We start from the raw sequence: 19,348 nt of genomic DNA, 5'->3' as shown, positions 1-19,348 counted from the left end.
CTTAACGTAAAAATATGGATTGTATTATTTTCCTCTTTTGCGCTTTAACACTGTCAACTTGGTACAAAACTTGCTGGCTTAGTATGATGGTATGTATTTCAAACTCTGTGTTTAATTTATAGAAAAATTTGGAAACACTTTCATGAACAAGACTGAATTACAGACGCGTCAATAATCACTTACCCAAATTTCATTATTCTTAAGTTATTTTTTGACTTTTTCCTAATAATTTATTGTTGTAATTTCAGGCTATCGTCGTCGATCTCCATGAACCCCGTTTTGTCCGTCGCCGACAGAATAAGCGAACTCGAAAAACAACAGAAATACTCATACCTAGATCCGGATAAGAAACACAAAGTTCCTGACCCCACTCTCAAAGCCATCCAAAAGAAAGCTCTCTTGTCATTCTACGAACGACACCAAAACCCCAACAAAAGCAACCCATGGCGCTCCGAGCCTCAATTAGTTCAACCGCAAGCCCCCCAGCAAGCCATACCTCAGCCGCCGCCACGAGCCAAAGCTCAACTTCCAAGCAGAAGAGCTTCTTCAGCATCGGATTACGCTTCCGGCAACAATTCCAAACGCAGCAGTTTAGCCAGTCGCGAATCGAAGACCACAGAAAGCATAAGCAAAGCGTCCCCGAAACACCAATACAGCAATTCTTGCGGAAGTCTATCTACCGATTTGCTCGGACCCATCATTGTTGGACCGTCGATTTCGGTGGACGACTGGGTCCCGGACAATCCGCCAGCCATACCTCCCAAGAACCCGCATCTTCGGAACGCCTTCCCCGATTTGTTCAACCAGCGAGTGCCAAGCCCGGATCTGCCGCCGCCGTCGCCGCCCACGGTTCTGGAAGATGAAGTTTTCAATAACGACGATCCTCTGCCGCCGCCGCCTCCAGAGTGCGACGAGTGGCAAAAGGAGTTCAATGATAGACTGAAGGAAAACACGCAGTTTGCGGTCCCGCAAGTCCAGAAGAGCAAATCCCCGATTAAACAGACTGTTGGTTTGCCTGAGCAGAGGCATAGTAGTGTCAGATCGTCCATCAAGACGCGACCTGCGGGTCACATTATACACCAAGTGAGCAGCAAGCCCTACCATGGAGGTAAATCGGAGCAAATACTGGGTTTCCCGAATCAGCAAACCTATGCGGAGAGGTCAAACACTAAATATCCTGCTACGCAGAAACTCGTGTTGAACGGGAATGTGGCGGTCAGTCAAAAAGTGCAAAATGGCTCGGATCAGTACAGAGCTGAGCCTTTGAGGCCTCTACATAAGGAAGATTTGAACAAGTCGCCGGATTTGAAAAAAGTACAACGGGCCTCCATTGCCGAAAGTCCAACGAAAGACGTTCCTCCACCTCTTCAGCCGAGACAAGCGAGGGTCAATCAGAGCATGAGAGGGAGAATATCGCATGCTGTGACCTCGAGGAGTTCACCACCGAAAGAGGAGAGGCTGAGGGAAATGAGGTCGCAATCTTTGTAAGTATATAATACATAACATTTTGATCGTGGATTGTGCTGTGTTGGGACATAATTAGATTAATAAGTTGCGTAATTAACTTGCTAATAAGTTACGAAAAGATTTTTGGATGCTGATTACATTGTTTTCATAAATTTATGAAAATGTTACACGTGCGGTTTAACAATATTGTTCGCCGTAATTATTCCAAGGAGTGATTGGTGATCACAAAGTTGATAATAATTGAATGCAAAGTGCTCGTGTAATTGAAATTGTTAATGAGTAAAGTTTAAATTTAACTCGATGTTTCGTCATCTTATGGTTCGATGCGTTAGTTGTGGGTCGGCTAAATTGTTTATGATGCGATAACGTTGGTATTATAGAGCACTTGTTCTTTCTGTATGTTGGGTTGCCTAATCAAGTCGGTGGAATTACATACATCGATGTATATTTTTGTGAATTGTCCCGTTTTCAACTACGTTATACAAAAGTAATTAAGAAACAGAAAATATTTGTATGTAATATAATATGGAAATGATCAACGGAAAGCACCACTCAGTACTAATTAATTTTTAACACTGTATTGAAGAAAAATTGGCATAACATGAACTTTATTTCTGGATATCACAGTATTAAACAACTTTGGTGAGACTCACCTGGTTTTACTACTTTTTGAAAAATTTAGTTTTTTTTTGTTAATTGCACAACACGAAATGTTTGTCGGGTTACGCAATAAGTTGTCAGTTTGAATTGAAATTCAACATTTGGAACTCTGTACCATCTAGAATGATTATTGTTGAACGAAAAAATAATCATTCTGGTCATGTGTATGTAGTTAAAATTAGTTCAGCTGTTGTTTTAAATCAGTTTGACATTCGAATTTACTGGAAAATTTTGAGATAACTTATAAATTTCGCCCATGCACTGGTGTGCTAGGAGAATGTTTTTTTTCCAATTACTAATAAACATTTATATATAACAAATACATTTACGAAACGTTTCAATCTTTCATAGCGTTAGTAATTAAGTTTATGTACGATGTGATTCAAAATAAAGGGAATAAGAGTTGGCTATGAAATCAGTAGTATGGGTGGTATTATTGCACAAATGTGAAAAAAACGTCATTAGTTTAAGGTTATGTTGACACTGATTTGTGATTTACCTCAACTGAGAGCAGTAGTACCACCCAAAGTTGACAGGACCGCCAACCCTAATCCGTTTATTTTACATAAGAAAAATGTTTATGAGGTTTGTTAATTGTAACGCTTATAACTTGTATAAAGCAACATTGTTGCTTTTCCAAATAGTTTAAGTTGCGAGGAAACTTAATAACTGATTTAAATATCATAAAATCTGATAAATCAGAAGAACTTTTTGCAAAAATTGTATACAGTTTTTATTTTCGTTGCAAAATAAATAACCATGGATACTCTGGTAGTGTTTTTAAATAAGTTTTAGCGGAAAAAATCCTCGCAATGTTGTTTAATCGATTAAAAACTGCAATTTCGATTAACATTAGCAATAAAATTTGACAGAAACGTACCAACATGGAAATTATTTTTTTATATGTTCTACATTTTAAAAGTAAATTTGAAATTTCCTAGCGGTTGCGTCAAAGTTACGACGCCATCCATATAAAGTTTTTTAAAGTAAATATGTTAATATGTACTTTAGAAGAGGATATTCTCGTGCATATCTTAATAGCTTAAGTGAAAACACTGATTAAAAAAAGGATTTTTGAGAATGTAACTGGTTCCACATATTTAGTTATTTTTTGTTAACCATACAGAAGTTATTGTACGTTAGTATATCTAACATTTTCTCCTTTTCAAAAACAAAAAGAAGATGCTGCAATTTAAAGTGCTTACAGATTTTTACCAAAAATTGTCGCAAGGTATAACGGCCTTAACACAAAAATAAATATGTAATGTGAAACCTGTTAGTATTGCCAATTTCATGACTTCATCGATGTTTTATGAAGCATACAGTGTTATTAAACTGATTGCGATAATGCAGTAATATTGGTAATTACGCTGTTTCTTGCTAATTAAGCAAGGAACAAAATTGAGAAGTGTAAAAAGATAATGTAAAAGTTGACTGTCTAAAAGAAATTGTGGAAGTGTAATTTTTCAATTTTTTAGTTATGTTCCTTCAATATTATATTTGCATAATGTCCATTTGAAAGAAGGTGAAAATACTTTTGGATTTTTCAGTTATATAACCTTTACTGAACGAAATGAAATTAATATTCATTAAAGAGCGCAAATTATGATGGATCGCTTGATAGTTAAGTTATTAAGAACTCCTCAGTTTACTCATTTTTTCAACAAAGCAGCAATCGTCTGTGGAAATAATGTCAGAGGAGATTTAAAGATTGCTAAATTTTATCTGACGTCTAAAAAATGTTGTTTCTCGTGTTGAAATGCCACGACAAGTAGTGAAGTGTGATATATTATTTATATAATTATTGTATTTCGAAGCAAATTTCATCGTGTGATTCCGCTTGAGGAAATTACAGATATGAGTGTCCTTGCAAAAAACTTGCACACAAGAGAAACCATTTAAACACCAATACTTCTCTTTTAATTATACCGTGCAGAAACCTTTAGGGAGTGTCTTCTAATTGATTGTTACCATTTTTATAGAAAACGCAACCAAGCATTAACTTGAGCAACAACAAATACCAAAAAAGATGAATGGCTTTTTGAAGGAAACGTTAACAGAAATAATCTACATAATGACTAATGAATTTAATAACAGGTTAAAATAATAAATAGCACTTCCCGCGATTGTATCTTGCCAAAATCCCTGCAGAAAATGGCCAAGCTCGCAATCGTGTAATGGCGATCAGTTACACGATTAGATTCGCCTTTCATCTGTTCCATCACCCACGCTTCACCTCCACAATATCACCAACTCGCTGTTATTTTGCAGAATCCACGTTACCAACCGCCATTTCAGCAACATTTCCCTGTATTTATTTATTTATTGCGTCCATTTTCGCCTGAGCGAATCCGAAAATCCGGAACTGTAAAAAATTCAAACCCGACCGTTACGTTTATTTAAAGGACCAGTTTGCTAATCGGTTAAAAAGCGTGACATAATAATAATTCAGCATCTTTAAATAACAAGAGTGACATCAGTGACCAAATTTTACCCGCCCAATCAGTCACGCGAACCAATTTTGTTCTCTCGACCGTTGTTTTAACCGTAATTTCGGGATTTTATAAAGCTGCTGAACTTAGCACATACGGTTCCAGTCGCGCTCCACCTGCATTTCCGGTGGAACCATGGAACCATCGGCGGGTAATAACATGGTAATTATAATATCTGAGCAGGTTATCGTCCCGGGATTATTCCGGGGCGAATGTCAAGGCTGCACATGATCCGTACGAAGATTTAGAAAGTATCAAAATTTAAAACCTCTGCAGATTGCTTCCACGAAAAAACTTTTACTGCAAGTGTAGGTTGCAACTTGCCATTTACCTATTCTGTCCACTTCAATGTCTCGCTTAATAATGAAGATCGTAAACGGCAACATTGATGCCTTGCGATACAATACAAAAAGTTATTATTGATTGTTAAAGCTCCATATTTAAGTTTCGTGCTGCATTGGAGTTTTATTAAACCTTTTAGTTCGTTCTCACGACTCTTACCAACTATGAAAGTGTTTATTTCCGCCAAACGTATGAAGCTGTTTTGAAATACACTCATATCTCATCAGATTTAAGTCTCCTATATAAACTTTTTTTTTGTTCTTGATAATATCACCTACAATTTTTTATTGGTAGGTTATAAAATATAATAGCATACGGTGGTCGCAGAAAGATATGATTGTTGACGATATTACCGCAAGTTTCGTTTAATTATTTTCAAAAAGTTGTTCTAAAGTTAGTAAATTGTAGGTGGGGATGATCAGACAAATTTTGTTTAGCGTTTTCCCATGTGCATGATATTCTTAAAATCCATCTAAAATATCACAACAATCAGTTCAGTAGTTTCCGACGACAGACAGACGGAACGGGAGACCTATTTTTTCATACACTAGAAGTGGGCAGGGTATACCCTATTACAATAATTCTCAAGTTTACTCTCTGAAACTAAAAATTGTAATTATTTTCGCAACCGGTTTATATATTTCCCATTTTCTCTTTTGTGATGTAGATGTATAAATAAGACTGTATAGTAAAATCTAAAAAAGTATGTGTTGATGAAAAGTGTAAAAATTAAATTAATTTTTGAAAATAATAACGTAGGTAAGCAAAGTTTAAGCTGTATATCTAATAAAGTTGAATACTTCAAAAACTATGACATGTATAAGAACAATAATACAACCTTGACGCTACAATAGAGAAAAAAAAACAGTATTATTTAACCTGTGTTAACCGGATGTTCCGTTTTCCTTGGAATTAAAACAGAGCCCGCCTAGAACATTGTCTTTCTGTTCCAAAAATGCTTACTGAGAGCTTAAAACAGTGATGATCTAGAGTCACTATTTATGTGTTACAACATTAATGTTCAAAATTCCCAACCCCTCACCATTTCAAGCCATTAATTATATCCTTCAGCTAAAGCTCTGACCAACAATACTTTCCTATGTACAACCCTGTAATTCAGGTAAATTTCAAAAGGGCACGTGTACGCTTGTCATCACTTTGACGAGGATTTCTACCACCTGGATTGTTAAGGCATTGTTCGTGTAAATCCAAGTGGTCATAAAATTTTTTATGACCCAAAAATAGTGCATTTAGTATACTTGCTTCTGGATTGCTTACTTGCAATATAAGATGTGTTGTTGTATATATAGAATTCCATATTTTCTAAGGTTATATGGGAGCAGTAAAATCGGTTCTTGTGTGTAAGAGTTAAGATAAAATTGATTTTGGCAATTGATATACCCTCTAAGAAAATAAAGGGTGGGTGGGCGGGGCTAATACTTACTAAAATAAGACTGATTTTGGCAAATGATATATCTTATCTTAATATATATAAATCTCGTGTCACAATGTTTGTCCTCAATGGACTCCTAAACCACTTAACCGATTATAATAAAATTCGCACACCATGTGCAGTTCGATCCAACTTGAGATATAGGATAGTTTAAATCTCAAATTATAGTCGCAATTTTAATTTATTGCTAATTATTTGTCTGTTATTATTTGACAGTCACAATTATCTGTTAACTCCAAATAATTCTAACAGATGTCGATACCTTTCGACTGGGTTGAGTAAGTAATCAATAGATGGCGCTGCTATGGTAAATCTACGAACGTGTCATATAAGCTACATTTTAACAGCATAATTACCACGTGTTGTTGACGCTATAAAATTAATTAAATTTATTTTGTGGTGAACGTGTCTGTTATTATTTGACAGTCACAATTATCTGTTAACTCCAAATGATTGTAACAGATGTCGATACCTTTCGACTGGGTTGAGTAAGTAATCAATAGATGGCGCTGCTATGGTAAATCTACGAACGTGTCATATAAGCTACATTTTAACAGCATAATTACCACGTGTTGTTGACGCTATAAAATTAATTAAATTTATTTTGTAGTGAACGAAATATTGTGTTCAACGTACTTCCCCTTCAAATCTCAATCCAGTGAATTTGTATACCAACATCAACATTTTCGTCTTTGTTCGTAAATAATTTCATTGTACTAAAGGGTTATAGTAGTAGAAAGTCAAATAAGGAGATCACCATATTTTTTTACAAATACCATCTGTGTGAAAAAGCATAGTGGACTCCGTGACTGATGTTCTCTTATTGTTCCTCTTAGATTGTTTACTATAATGTAATATAACAAAAACTTTAGCCACAGCAACGCGTGGCCGGGTCAGCTAGTCCTCTAATAAAATAAAGGGCGGATGGGCGGGACTAGTACTTGCTAAGATAAGACTGAACAATATTAAGGGTACTTAGTTACTAACTTACTAGAATGAAGAATGACTTATTTTATTTACTGTAAAATGGAAATTGAATTCTGTTTTGACAAGCGATAGAATATAAGATTTGAAACAAAGTCAAAAATGGTCCCGCCCACCCACCCATATTCCGTTTTGTTCACTCATTCTTATTGAGTTTGAGACGCAAGTTGAATTTTATATTGACAAAAAATTGCTGCCACATAATTTTAGAAAATATGGATTTCTATATGTCGGATTCATGAAACTTTTGTTCCTTTCAGAGAAACAATCAGCTGTAAATTATCATTACCATAATCCTAAGGCATTGAAGGAACAGATAGTTTACTATTTGGCGGATTGTACTGTATTTCCCAAATTTTCGCAACTATGTTGTTATGTAAGCTGAGTATTATTTGGAAGAAAAATAATCCCACAAACTTCGCTTTATGGTTAATAGTTTTTTTAACAAAAAAAAAAAAAAACGAATAACCGAAAAACCGAAGTGAAAATTCTTAATATGTACTTCATAACAAGCCAAAAGTGAGCATTTTAGTTTAATTTGTTTCTTGCTTTAAAGTTACAGTAAAATACAGCAAAAGTTTTGCAAGAGATAATTTTTAAGGCATGATATTTTTGGCGCTTCTGACCTCAAAAATATAAAGAAAACATTGGTTGAAGGTTATCTCGACAGAACTTCCCTCGCCCCTGAAGTACAATAAAACATACCCAGCTTTTTGGAAAAATGATAAAATTTGGTTTTGGGAATTTCATTTTTTTTAGAACTCCTCGAGGTTAAAATAAATATATGTATGTAATGTTAAAGTAAATGTTTATAAAGAAGCGTACTACGGGTACCTTTTAAATGAATTTATCCTTTACAAAATTTTGAGATGACGTCATCCATTTTTTGGAGGGGATAGACAGATACATTTTGACTACAAATTTACCATGTAAACGATAACTAAAATTTTAATTCAAAGCATTCGGTTTTGCAGTGCAGATAAATATAAAACAAATTGACTCATTCATCATTTTTTTTTAGGACACCCTCTATGAACAATTCTAAAAACTATTACTGGAATGATGAATCACAAGTATAGATTTATCATATTTTGGACATTTTAGATAGGATTTATTTGAAAAAATTTTGAGATGACGTTATAAATTTTTTGGGAGGATTAGTGAATAAATTTTGATTAACGATTTACCATCATGAGGATAATCATAACATGCAAAATTTCGGAGCATTTGGTTTTGCAGTTTCAAAGTTAAATTGCAAAATGTTATAGAATTTTGATTTTCTTTTAATCTAGATGTTTAGGGTAAAAACTCAACACAAGTATCTTATTTTATAAAATTAAAAAAATATATTATTGTAAATTTTGGAGATGGCGTCATGCCATTGGTGGTGGGGATGACTACCCAAATATTTCTATTGTACATACAAAATTGGATAACAATCGATCCAGTAGTTTTGGAGAATATCTGGCTGATAAAAATCCAGACAGGCGTCAGATAGATAGACAGACAGACAGACAGACGGAAAAGGAAGACCTATTTCTTCGTACTCTAGGGGTCATGAGGGGTCGAGAAAACATAAAAGTAGGGAGTCGGGCGATGGACTCCTTAGCTTACGATCAAGTAGTAAGAATAGATCTAATCAAAATAAATTAAGACTCTCGAACTCGATGTAGTTTCTTTTACAAAATTTAAAAAATTTATGCAAGCATTTTTTGTATTTACGAAAATTGTTCACCGTGTACTTTCAAAATTTTACATAATCTGTGTATCTTCCTGAACATGCACAACTTACCTTATTAGGTTTATTTGCCACGACTAAAATTTTAAACAATATTTTTTCTTCGGCGTTTGTAATAAAATAGTTCTTTCTTTGTGTACATACAATGAAGAATTCCAGTAACGAATTATTTATAATATCGAAATAACGCGAAATAACTGCACCATATTAATTAGCTTTGAATAAATAGATTAGTTGATAACACATCTAGATAAATAGTTAGTCAACTTTTATTATAAGGCGGTCATGTTACAAGTTTTTTTAGAATCAGTTGGCGTTAAATTTGGATAGAAAGCTCTACACGGATTATGATATTGATGTCATAGTACAGTTTCAAAAGTAAGATATATAAGACGTTGCAGCTTTTTGGCCAAATCTTCAAAGCAAAATTTTGTCAAACTTTTTGGCAGGCATCCAAACATGCACTTATAGACATGTTAATTAATTGTTTTTAATAAATTTATTGTCAAATGACATCTTGGCTAGAATTATGTAAAAATTTTGGATATGTAATATATCAAAAAGTCAACGTTAATGCAGAAAATTTTAGATAAAATTTGTACTTGGCTACGAACACATAAATGAAAGTGCAGTTTAAGTCGAAAACAGTCACGGAGAAAAATAGTTATCAACATCGCTGTGTTCTCTCACAATTCAGAAAAATATTTAGCGTTGTATATACCATCTCCTGAGTATCTTCGAAGCCTTGTCTGATAAAATACCTAGTTTTTTGTTAACTCTGAAATGTTGATAAATCTCATTTGTTTTCTTTGTGGTCCAGCATGGCCATTTAGACTTTTAATAGAACACACAACTATATAGTGATATTTGCATTAAAAGAGTTGTATCATTGCTACACGGCAAATAATCTCTAACTATAGGTTACAGTACCGTTAAATAAATGTGTACTCACCTTATTTGATAAGCTTTTGCTCTAATAATAATGTCGGCGAAATATTTTCGTAGCTAATATGCGGTAAAAGCAGATTTTAATGACATGTTGAAAAACTGCTAGATAATACTAAAACTGTGAAAGCCGTAATCACCTCATATTTGCCATAGCTGACTTTTAACGTCGAGTGAAATCATAATTTTTTTGGACATATCAAAAGCGATAAGTACTTCATATTAATAGAAATCGTCCTCTAGTTGGTGCTGATGTGGCTATCTCTCTCATTTTCTGTTGTGCATGGACATCAGCTCGTCCAACGCCATCTGTAGAAGAATTTTCATTGTGCGTTAATCCACTTCTAATCATAATATCTAAACAGGTTATCGTCCCCGGATTTTTCCGGGGCGAATGTCAAGGCTGCACTTGATCCATAGGAAGATTTAGAAAGTAGCATGCATGATGGTTCTGTCAGAATTTTTTACCACGACTCGTTGCCCTAACGACATGTGAATTTATGCAAAATTTGCCGTTAAAAACGACACGGTTAATGTTGATTTTACACAGTTGGAGTAAGGTGCATGCTAAATTAAACTCTTATATAATGTGATTGTCGTTTCCTGGAGCAATTCGAGAGAAAATGTCTTTCTTAATTTGGGTAATGCTTTGTTGGTTCATGTGTGTTTACTTGGCGAATATTTAATCAAACTGCTATAAAAAACCAATTGTGCGCCATTTAATGGTGAATTAACGCTGCTAATGCAACAATCATAAAAATTTCGTCGGGTAACGGAAATAAGAATTTTTCGTGATGGCGTAATGGAATAATAATTTTATTTTTCAAGAATAAGTACATGTATTGGACACCAGTTTGAAATGTACCGTTTCTACGAAATTCAAGCAAACGAGAAAATAATTATTTGTTAGGATGGTTGCTGCCGGTTTTCTATATGTTACTAATTTTATAAAAAGGAACTGTCACTTTATGCAAATATAATAATTACATTCCGTTTCATACTTTGTAAAATTTAAGTAAGAATACAAGTTCTTACCACGAAGAGAAATTGAATTAATTACCTCTAAAAAGTCCAACTTATATAACGTCACCTCTGGAGTATTTTATCACTAATTTCACAGCAGCAGATAAATTAGTGTAGGTGTAACTCAGGAGAAAGCATTGTTACATTTAAATTTTCATTTTTTTCTCAGGAAGGTTGAGACACGTTGAATACAGCAGCTAATAACCCAAAGAGCGACTTAAATCGTCGAAATAGGATAAATTTTGACACATTGTGCAACGGCGAGAATCTTTTAATGACTTATGCGAAACCAAGCCCGACCTTTTCAAACGAATCAAGATTAGATAATTTATGTTCTCAGTGTCCTCAAATAAGAAAAAAATATGTAAATTTCGAATTCTTCCATTTACATACAATATAAATATGGCAAAATAGTAATAACGCAATATTCTCAACTGTCATGGAACCAAGAGACAGTTATTTAAACTTTTTTTGAAAACTGGTATCACCTTGACACGACGCGAAGAGATAAGTGTAATAAATTACGTTAGAGTCAAGGTTTATTCGTTTTGTTATAAATTTAGCGCGAAAACCTACAGAACGGTATTTTCAGCCAGGAACCAGCCGTAATCTGCAAAAGTGTTGCTAATTCAATTTACTGACGTCCTGGTCTTAAATTGGTGATTTTCTTGTCATGAGGCGTTTATTAATGTCTGTACGCACGAAAACTTCCCAGTGTTGGCACAAAGAATTATGATGAATTATTTTCTGCAAAGAATAGCCGCTTGTATAGAGATTGGTGGTCAATAAATAAAACGAATAATAATTATGGCGGGATTATCCTTGGAAAGTACCAGATTATAGGCGTATTATAAATGACTTAACACCGGCATTGTGCGCAGTAATTACAAATAAGGCAGGCGTTTTTTACGAAAAGTCGAAATTAATGTGTGCTGACTTTTCAGACCGACGTAATGTAAAGTTAAATTTAATCCAAGTCGACCTAGTTTGTAATTAATTTATGCATTACGAGGACTTTATTAATTTATTTAGTTTCAATAAATTGAATAAAATTCTTGAATAATTTAAAATTGCATCCTACAAATTATTATATGCACTTGTATTCCAATTTTTAAGTATGGTGATTTTACTTTCTGTGCGTCAGTCAAGGAAATATTGTATTCGCCCCCCTTTATTGGATTCCTACGCAAATGAATTGTAATTAACTGAATAACCGAAAATAACTTCATCCTCCTTACCATCCGTCCGACGACTGGTTATTTCTACGTTTTCTCGACGTTTCAATACCCTTAAGCACGGAAAAATAGGTCCCTCGTTTATGTCTGTCTGTGTTTGCCGTCTGTTCGAATTTTTATTGTCCAAAGGACGTTTCCGTCTGTCTGTCCGTCTGTTCGTCTGTCTGCCGTCATGGATTTTTATTAGACAGATAATCTCCGAAACTACTGGACCGATTGTTTTCAAATTTTATCTGTGTCTTATAGGAATTTCGTGTAGATGGTAAAATGCTAACCAAAATTTGGATTAATATCCTCACTAACAATAGGATGAAAGGGAATAGGACTTTTATAAAATAAGATAATTCTTCACTTGTAGTTTATGAATCCGTGTTCAGTTTTTAGAATTACACACAGGGTGAGTCAACAAAATTTATTAATAAGTGAGGAAATTTATTGTATCGATTAAAATCAAGAACGACTCACTCCATTTTCCCAAAAATTTGAGAATACTATCACTATCACACTGAATGTATCCAAATTGATATACTTGTTTTTCCAAAAATGTTGATGACAAAAGTTTGTTACGGAAACGTCTTTACAATTACTTTAACGTTACATATGTCTTTTCGTTTTTTCAACCTTTTTTTCAACTTTTAGATTTTTCAGTTTCTCAATTTTGAATTTTTCACCTTCAGTTTTTCGATTGGTCAATTTTATTTTTCATTTTCCCGGTTTTTTAGTTTTCATTTTCTGATTTTACATCACAATTTTCTGTGTATTCAATTTGTCAAATTTTCAATCTTTCATTTTTCAATTCCTCGATTTTCCATTTTTAAATTTTTGAATTTTGCGTTTTTGAAGATCCCAATTATCCGATTTTCCGATTTCTTTAATTTTCTATATTTCGATTTTACAATACATATTTCGTTTTTTCGATGTTGCACTTTTTCATTTTTAAATTTTGAAGTTTCTTAGTTTTCGATCATTCGTTTTTTCAATTTTTTTCAAGTTTCATTATACTTTTTCGGTTTTTCACTTTTTCGGTTTTATAGTTTCACAATTTTCCCATTTTTTTGATTCGAAGTGTCGAAAAATCGACAAATTAAAAAGTCGAAAAACAAAAAACAAAAATTGCAAAATCGAAAAATTGCAAATCGAAGAAGTGAATAAATGAAAAATTAAAACATTGAAAAACTAAAAATTGAGAAACTTAATTAAAAATAAAAAAAAATGATGGATCGAAAAATTAGAAAGAAAGAAAAACGAATCGAATGGAAAAACTCGAAAACCAAAAACTTGTAAAATAGAAAAATGATAGAATCTTCAAAATTGCAAAATCGGAAAACTGTAACACTGAATGAATGAAATTGAATATTAAATATCGAAAAATTCGAAAATTAAAAATCGAAAAAATTTAAAAATCTAGTAATTGAAAAATGTAAAATATTCTAAAAGCGTAAAATTGAAAAAGTCGTGATATTTTGAAAATTTAAGAGTAATATTGTTTTTCCAAAAATGTTGATGACAAAATTTTGTTACGGAAACTTCTTTACAATTACTTTAACGTTACGTTCTTTTTTCGTTTTTTTTCAACATGGAAACTAAAAAAATTACAAATCAAAAATTGAAGAAACGAAAAATTGAAAAATCGAGGAGAAACTGAAAAATGGAAATATTTCACTTTGAAAAAAAGAAAAATTATAAAATCAGAACAATTTTGCAAATTTTCGATTTTACAATTTTTCATTTTTCGATTTTTCAGTTTCTCAACTCTAAATTTTTCAACTTTTCAGTTTATCCTTTGGTCAATATTTCTTAATCTTTATTTTCCATTTTCCCGGTTTTTTAATTTAATTTTCTGTTTACTCAATTTGTCAAATTTTCAGTCTTCGATTTTTCAACTCCTCATTTTCCACTTTTTAAATTTTTCAATTTTCCAATTTTTGGATTTCTCAATTATCCGATTTTCTGATTTCTTTAATTTTCAGTTTTTAGATTTTACATTTTCTTATTTCATCTTTTTGATGTTGCACTTTTTCGATTTTTTAATTTTCATTTTATACTTTTTCGTTTTATCATTTTTGATTTTTCTGTTTTACAATTTGATTTTTCCATTTTTTTAATTTGAGAAGGTGGAAAATCGAAAAATTGCAAATCTAAGAACGGAAGAATTGAAAAACTGAAAGATTGAAAAACTAAAAATCGAGAAACTTAATTAAAAATCTAAAAAAGTGATGAATCGAAAAATGTGAAGAAGGAAAAACGAATCGAATGGAAAATCTAGAAAACCCAAAAATTGTCCAATCGAAAAATTATAGAATCGTCAAAGTTGCAAACTCGAAAAACTGTAACACTGAATGGCGAAAAATTGAAAAATTAAATATCGAAAAATGCGAAAAAGTAAAAACCGAAAAAGTTTTAAAATCCAATAATTGAAAAAGTGTAAAATTTAAAAAATTATAAATATTATTAGATACATATTTAACATGAAAACTAAAAAAAATACAAATCAAAAATAGAAGAACCGAAAAATTCAGAAACTGAAAAATCTTGGTTGAAAAACCGAAAAATTGGAAAATTTCACATTGAAAAAAAGAAAAAATTATAAAATCATGTCAATTTTGCAATTTTTCAATATTACAATAATTTTTCAGTTTTCGATTTTTCAATTTTCATTTTCGGGATTTGATATCACGATTTATTCAATTTGTCAAATTTTCAATTTTTGATTTTTCAATTCCTCAATTTTCCAATTTTAAAATTTTTCAACTTTGGAGTTTTTGGATTTCTCAATTATCCGATTTTCTGATTTCTTTAATTTTCAATATTTTGATTTTACAATACATATTTCGTTTTTTCGATGTTGCTCTTTTTCGATTTTTCGATTTTAAGTTTTTCAATTTTTGATCTTTCGGTTTTTCAATTTTTCGAATTCAGAGATATACCCATTATTTTTCAAAGTTCTTATTTTAAACGTTTTTGTCTTTTCATTTTTGATTTTTCAATTTTACAGTTTCACAATTTTTATATTTTTCTTATTCGAAAAGTTGAAAAATCAAAAAATTAAAATTCGAAAAATTGTAGATCAAAGCACTGAACAAATGAAAAACTGAAACACTGAAAAACTAAAAATTGAATAAAATTGATGAATCGAAAAATTGGAAAGAAGAAAAAACGAATCGAATGAAAAAACTGGAAAACCCAAAAATTGTCAAGTCGAAAAATTATAGAATCGTCAGAAGTCGAAAAACTGTAACACGAAATGACCGAAAAATTGAAAAATTAAACATCGAGAAATTCGAAAATTAAAATGGAAGAATTGAAAAATCTAAAAAGTTTTAAAATCCAATAATTGAAAAATGCAAACATTCTAAAATCGTAAAATTGGAAAAGTGTAAAATTTAAAAAATTATAATCATCTGACACATATTTAACATGAAAACTAAAAAAATTACAAATCAAAAATTGAAGAAACGAAAAACTGAAAAATCGAGAAACTGAAAAATCCAAGTTGAATAACCGAAAAATTGAACAGTTTCACACTGAAAAAAAGAATAATTATAAAATCAGACATAGAAAAACCGAAAAATTGGAAAAATAAATAACCTGAAAAACCCAAACCAAAAATTGAAGAAATGAAAATTGAAAAATTTAAATTTAAAAACTGTTGAAAATTGAAAGATACAAGAGTTGGAAAATCGAAAAATTGTGGAAACAAAAAATTTAAATTTAAACCAAAAAATTATAACATCGGAACGCTGAAAAAAGAATCGAGATTTGTTGGGCTGTTGTTCAGGGGCTAGAAAAATACTGTCGAAGTAATCTTGGACCAATTTTTTATTTTTTGTTTAATTCGTTAAAAGTATGCAACTTACACTGCACATGTTGCACTTGCGTTTTCAGCACCATGTCGATAAAAACTTTCCCACCTTACGGTTTTCCAAGTAGACGAAACTGCTGCTTTCAGTGGTAAAAATTTACTTTACGCTGTTGATACGTATGCGTTTTCACTTTGGTTTGTAGCTCACACAGTATCGGACTTACCCCAATTTTTTGGAACATTTATTGAAATTCATAGTGCAAGTTCGATGCAGACAACAATAGAAGCTTATGAAATACCTACTTTCTAGACAACATTTAACAGATTCTGGGTGTTGTAGCAAATTTGATTTAAAGGTGGATTCGCAAACAATACTTAGACACTTGATTTGTCAAAATGTTGACGCTTTAGCCACTACATTTCAATTTCCTTTATCGCTTTGCTTTTTTTTAACACCTGGGACTAAATATTGCACACAACTGCACGTTACCTTTTGCATTTGGCACTTGTGTCGCTCTGGTTTGACAATTAAATATAGTGGCTAGAACCTAATTTTTTTGACAAATTAAGTGTAACGCATTATTGCCAATCACCTCGTCACTAACTTTTGCCTGCGGCTTCACTTGTGTGTACAATCAAAATTCTCCGTTGTGCCACTTGTTTGTCAACATCAAAGATAACGCACACTGTCTACTATCGCCCCCTTTATAGTCCCCGCAGCGAGCTGTTCATTATCAGCTCATGCATGTAATTAGGAACGACTTTAAAACAAATACCGTAATTTCATTCAAGGTCACCTGTGTTTTTTGACGAATTGTTGCGAAACGAAGAGGAAACGAAGATTTTTATTGAGACCATCAGACGATTAAACCAATCAGACCGTGTCCGAATTGTCGTCAATCAGTGACTTAAAAAGATCGTGCATATCTTTAACGAAGAAGAAGGAAATACGGTCTACGGTGGTTGTTGCAGCGAATTGCGTTCGTTTCCTTTGTCTTAGGCGGTACTCAAGCGTTGCTTCCCTCTTTCTTCAAAGATCGAAGATCGTTCTTCATGCCGCGGCATGGCCACGGCCTGCAATTACGTGTTAACTCCTTTCATTAATATTCATCGGCTCCCTCGAGGGAGGCCGCCATTGTTGGTACCGATATAGCCGCTCTCTGTCAAGGTCGTTCGACGAATTTCATTGAAATTCATACGAGGGATTTGTGGCACGTGTTTTCGTGGTCCATTTGTTCGCCTGATGATGGTACGGCAGAAGGATGGCGGCCTTGACGGGTGTTCGGGTTTATTGTTGACGGCTTTCATGACAATGGGATCGACAGAGGAGTACAAATGGGGTCAGCCCTGCTTTCACGACGTACGCTGGAAACATGGGAGGCAGGGCCGGATTCAACACAATCTAACGCGCAAAGTGTGATACAATTGGTGAAAATTTAGAAAACGTATTGTTTCTAAATGTACTTTTTTAATTCTTTAAGTATATCACATAAAAACACCATTTTCTACATATCTAATTCTCGTTAACAACGGAGTCAAAAAAGCAGACATATGTGTTTAAGCAATATATCACCTCATAGTTAGTCCATGAAGTACACATTGAAAAATAATACTGAACCATGTTCAAGTCATTCAGTTTTTCATTAGCTAATTACGAACTATAAAACAACATGCCTTCCTTAATGATGGTTTTTATGTTTTTTATATAGGTGTCTCGTCACTCATTACTAATTTTTCCGATGGTGTATGTCGCTTCTGCCCGCATCAAACTATATTATTTTATCCAATATATATTACAAAATATTTTCTTTCCCTACATCCGGGATCAAAATTAATTAATTAATTAATCACAGCTGCCACGAATGTTACGATACCTTTTGAATTCAGTTGAAACCGCAGCCATTAGTGTCGCTAACCACAGACAGAGTGTCAGAGTAGCAATGCGGGTAAAAGTATTTAAAAGATAATGTCTATCATTTTACGGCAGTTAAATTTATGGCAGCGTAAAGTACTTCAGTTTTAAAGTTTATTATCTCATTAATTGTGAAAATGCGAATTTTTCGCAAACGGGGTCACAGTTTTACAAATAGGGAAGCAATTTTTTCTAGAAAAAGGCAACGATTTGTAGTTTCACGTAGTTAGTTAGAACTGTGATAAGTTTTATTGTTTCTTCTTGGTCCAACAAAAAAATACTAATTGATTATACGTCAGAAAATAGACATTTTGTTGTATAAAAGTTTATAACCAATTAATACCGTAATTATGCATCATTTGTTTTAGGTTATTACTATTTATTTTTAGTAAGAGTTATTAACATTTGAACACAATTAATGTAATTGAAAACATTTGGCAGAAATTATAATTATTACTTATATATTATATTGCATAAGTATTAGCATTATAAGTGGTCATGTTTGACACTAATTAGATAACGATTGTCCATTTATTCCATAATAAAAAACGTTATTAAGAATACAGACAGGAAGTTTGACAGGTTTATTATTAGTTTTTTCAGAACATACCAATAATTAATAAGTAGTCATAACTAAGTTTTCAAAACCTCTTATGAAGTTAATGTGCACTAACACAGGCTACAAAAGTAATTAATAATTAAAGTAGTTCTAACAAAAATTTTGCAACGGACATATTCATCCATATGGTGTATTACAACATGTCCATCCCCAACTTTCACTTAGTGATGTGGTTGTGATCAAAATATTACATAAAATTAGTCGGAACGTTCTTGACTTTTCACTGATATAATATTAAAATCCAAAATAAAATAAAATATCATGTTCGTCGGATGCAATTCTGTTAACTGACAAATAATGTATAGGGTAATGGAGTTTTAAATATGATTACTTTAATAATCACTTTCTCACCTCATAAACTGGCTTCTATATACTTATCGTGATTTGCATCAACAAGTAAAAACTTGTTGAAACCTGCAAAGATCTTATCTTCTGTTTCTAAAAGTGTTTATTGGAAGCCTTCGTAAACTGATTAGGGTTATAATAGCCATGATTTACAACGTTTGCCTGATCAAACTTGTTGATGCACGTCTGCTTCATGAAACCTTTGTTCCTCTCAGGCTTAGAGACGGTTGGGGTTGTAAATTATCATTACCATAATCCTAAGCGGTTTACTGCGGGTAGACACTTTTGGAAACAGAACGTCAACATTCACTAATTGCTGATATCTACTATT

The 19,348-nt window shown here is 32.6% G+C and overlaps 1 protein-coding gene across 2 annotated transcripts in view; it reads left to right on the top strand.

The window, feature by feature from the left end:
- Nucleotides 1-19,348, top strand: part of Shrm (Shroom) — a 332,102-nt gene that overhangs the window by 259,349 nt on the left and 53,405 nt on the right. For both annotated transcript variants that reach the window (XM_064054813.1, XM_064054814.1), the window contains one exon: nt 249-1,484. In XM_064054813.1, coding sequence (XP_063910883.1) covers nt 249-1,484 — 1,236 coding nt within the window. The remainder of the gene's footprint in view (nt 1-248; nt 1,485-19,348) is intronic.

The sequence above is a fragment of the Zophobas morio genome, unplaced genomic scaffold (assembly GCF_036711695.1).
Source record: "Zophobas morio isolate AGI-343-1 ecotype UQ-CSIRO unplaced genomic scaffold, CSIRO_AGI_Zmor_V1 ptg000012l, whole genome shotgun sequence".
Taxonomy (NCBI): domain Eukaryota; kingdom Metazoa; phylum Arthropoda; class Insecta; order Coleoptera; family Tenebrionidae; genus Zophobas; species Zophobas morio.
Note: the sequence above shows the minus strand (reverse complement) of the source record. Positions and strands in the feature narration are given on the sequence as shown.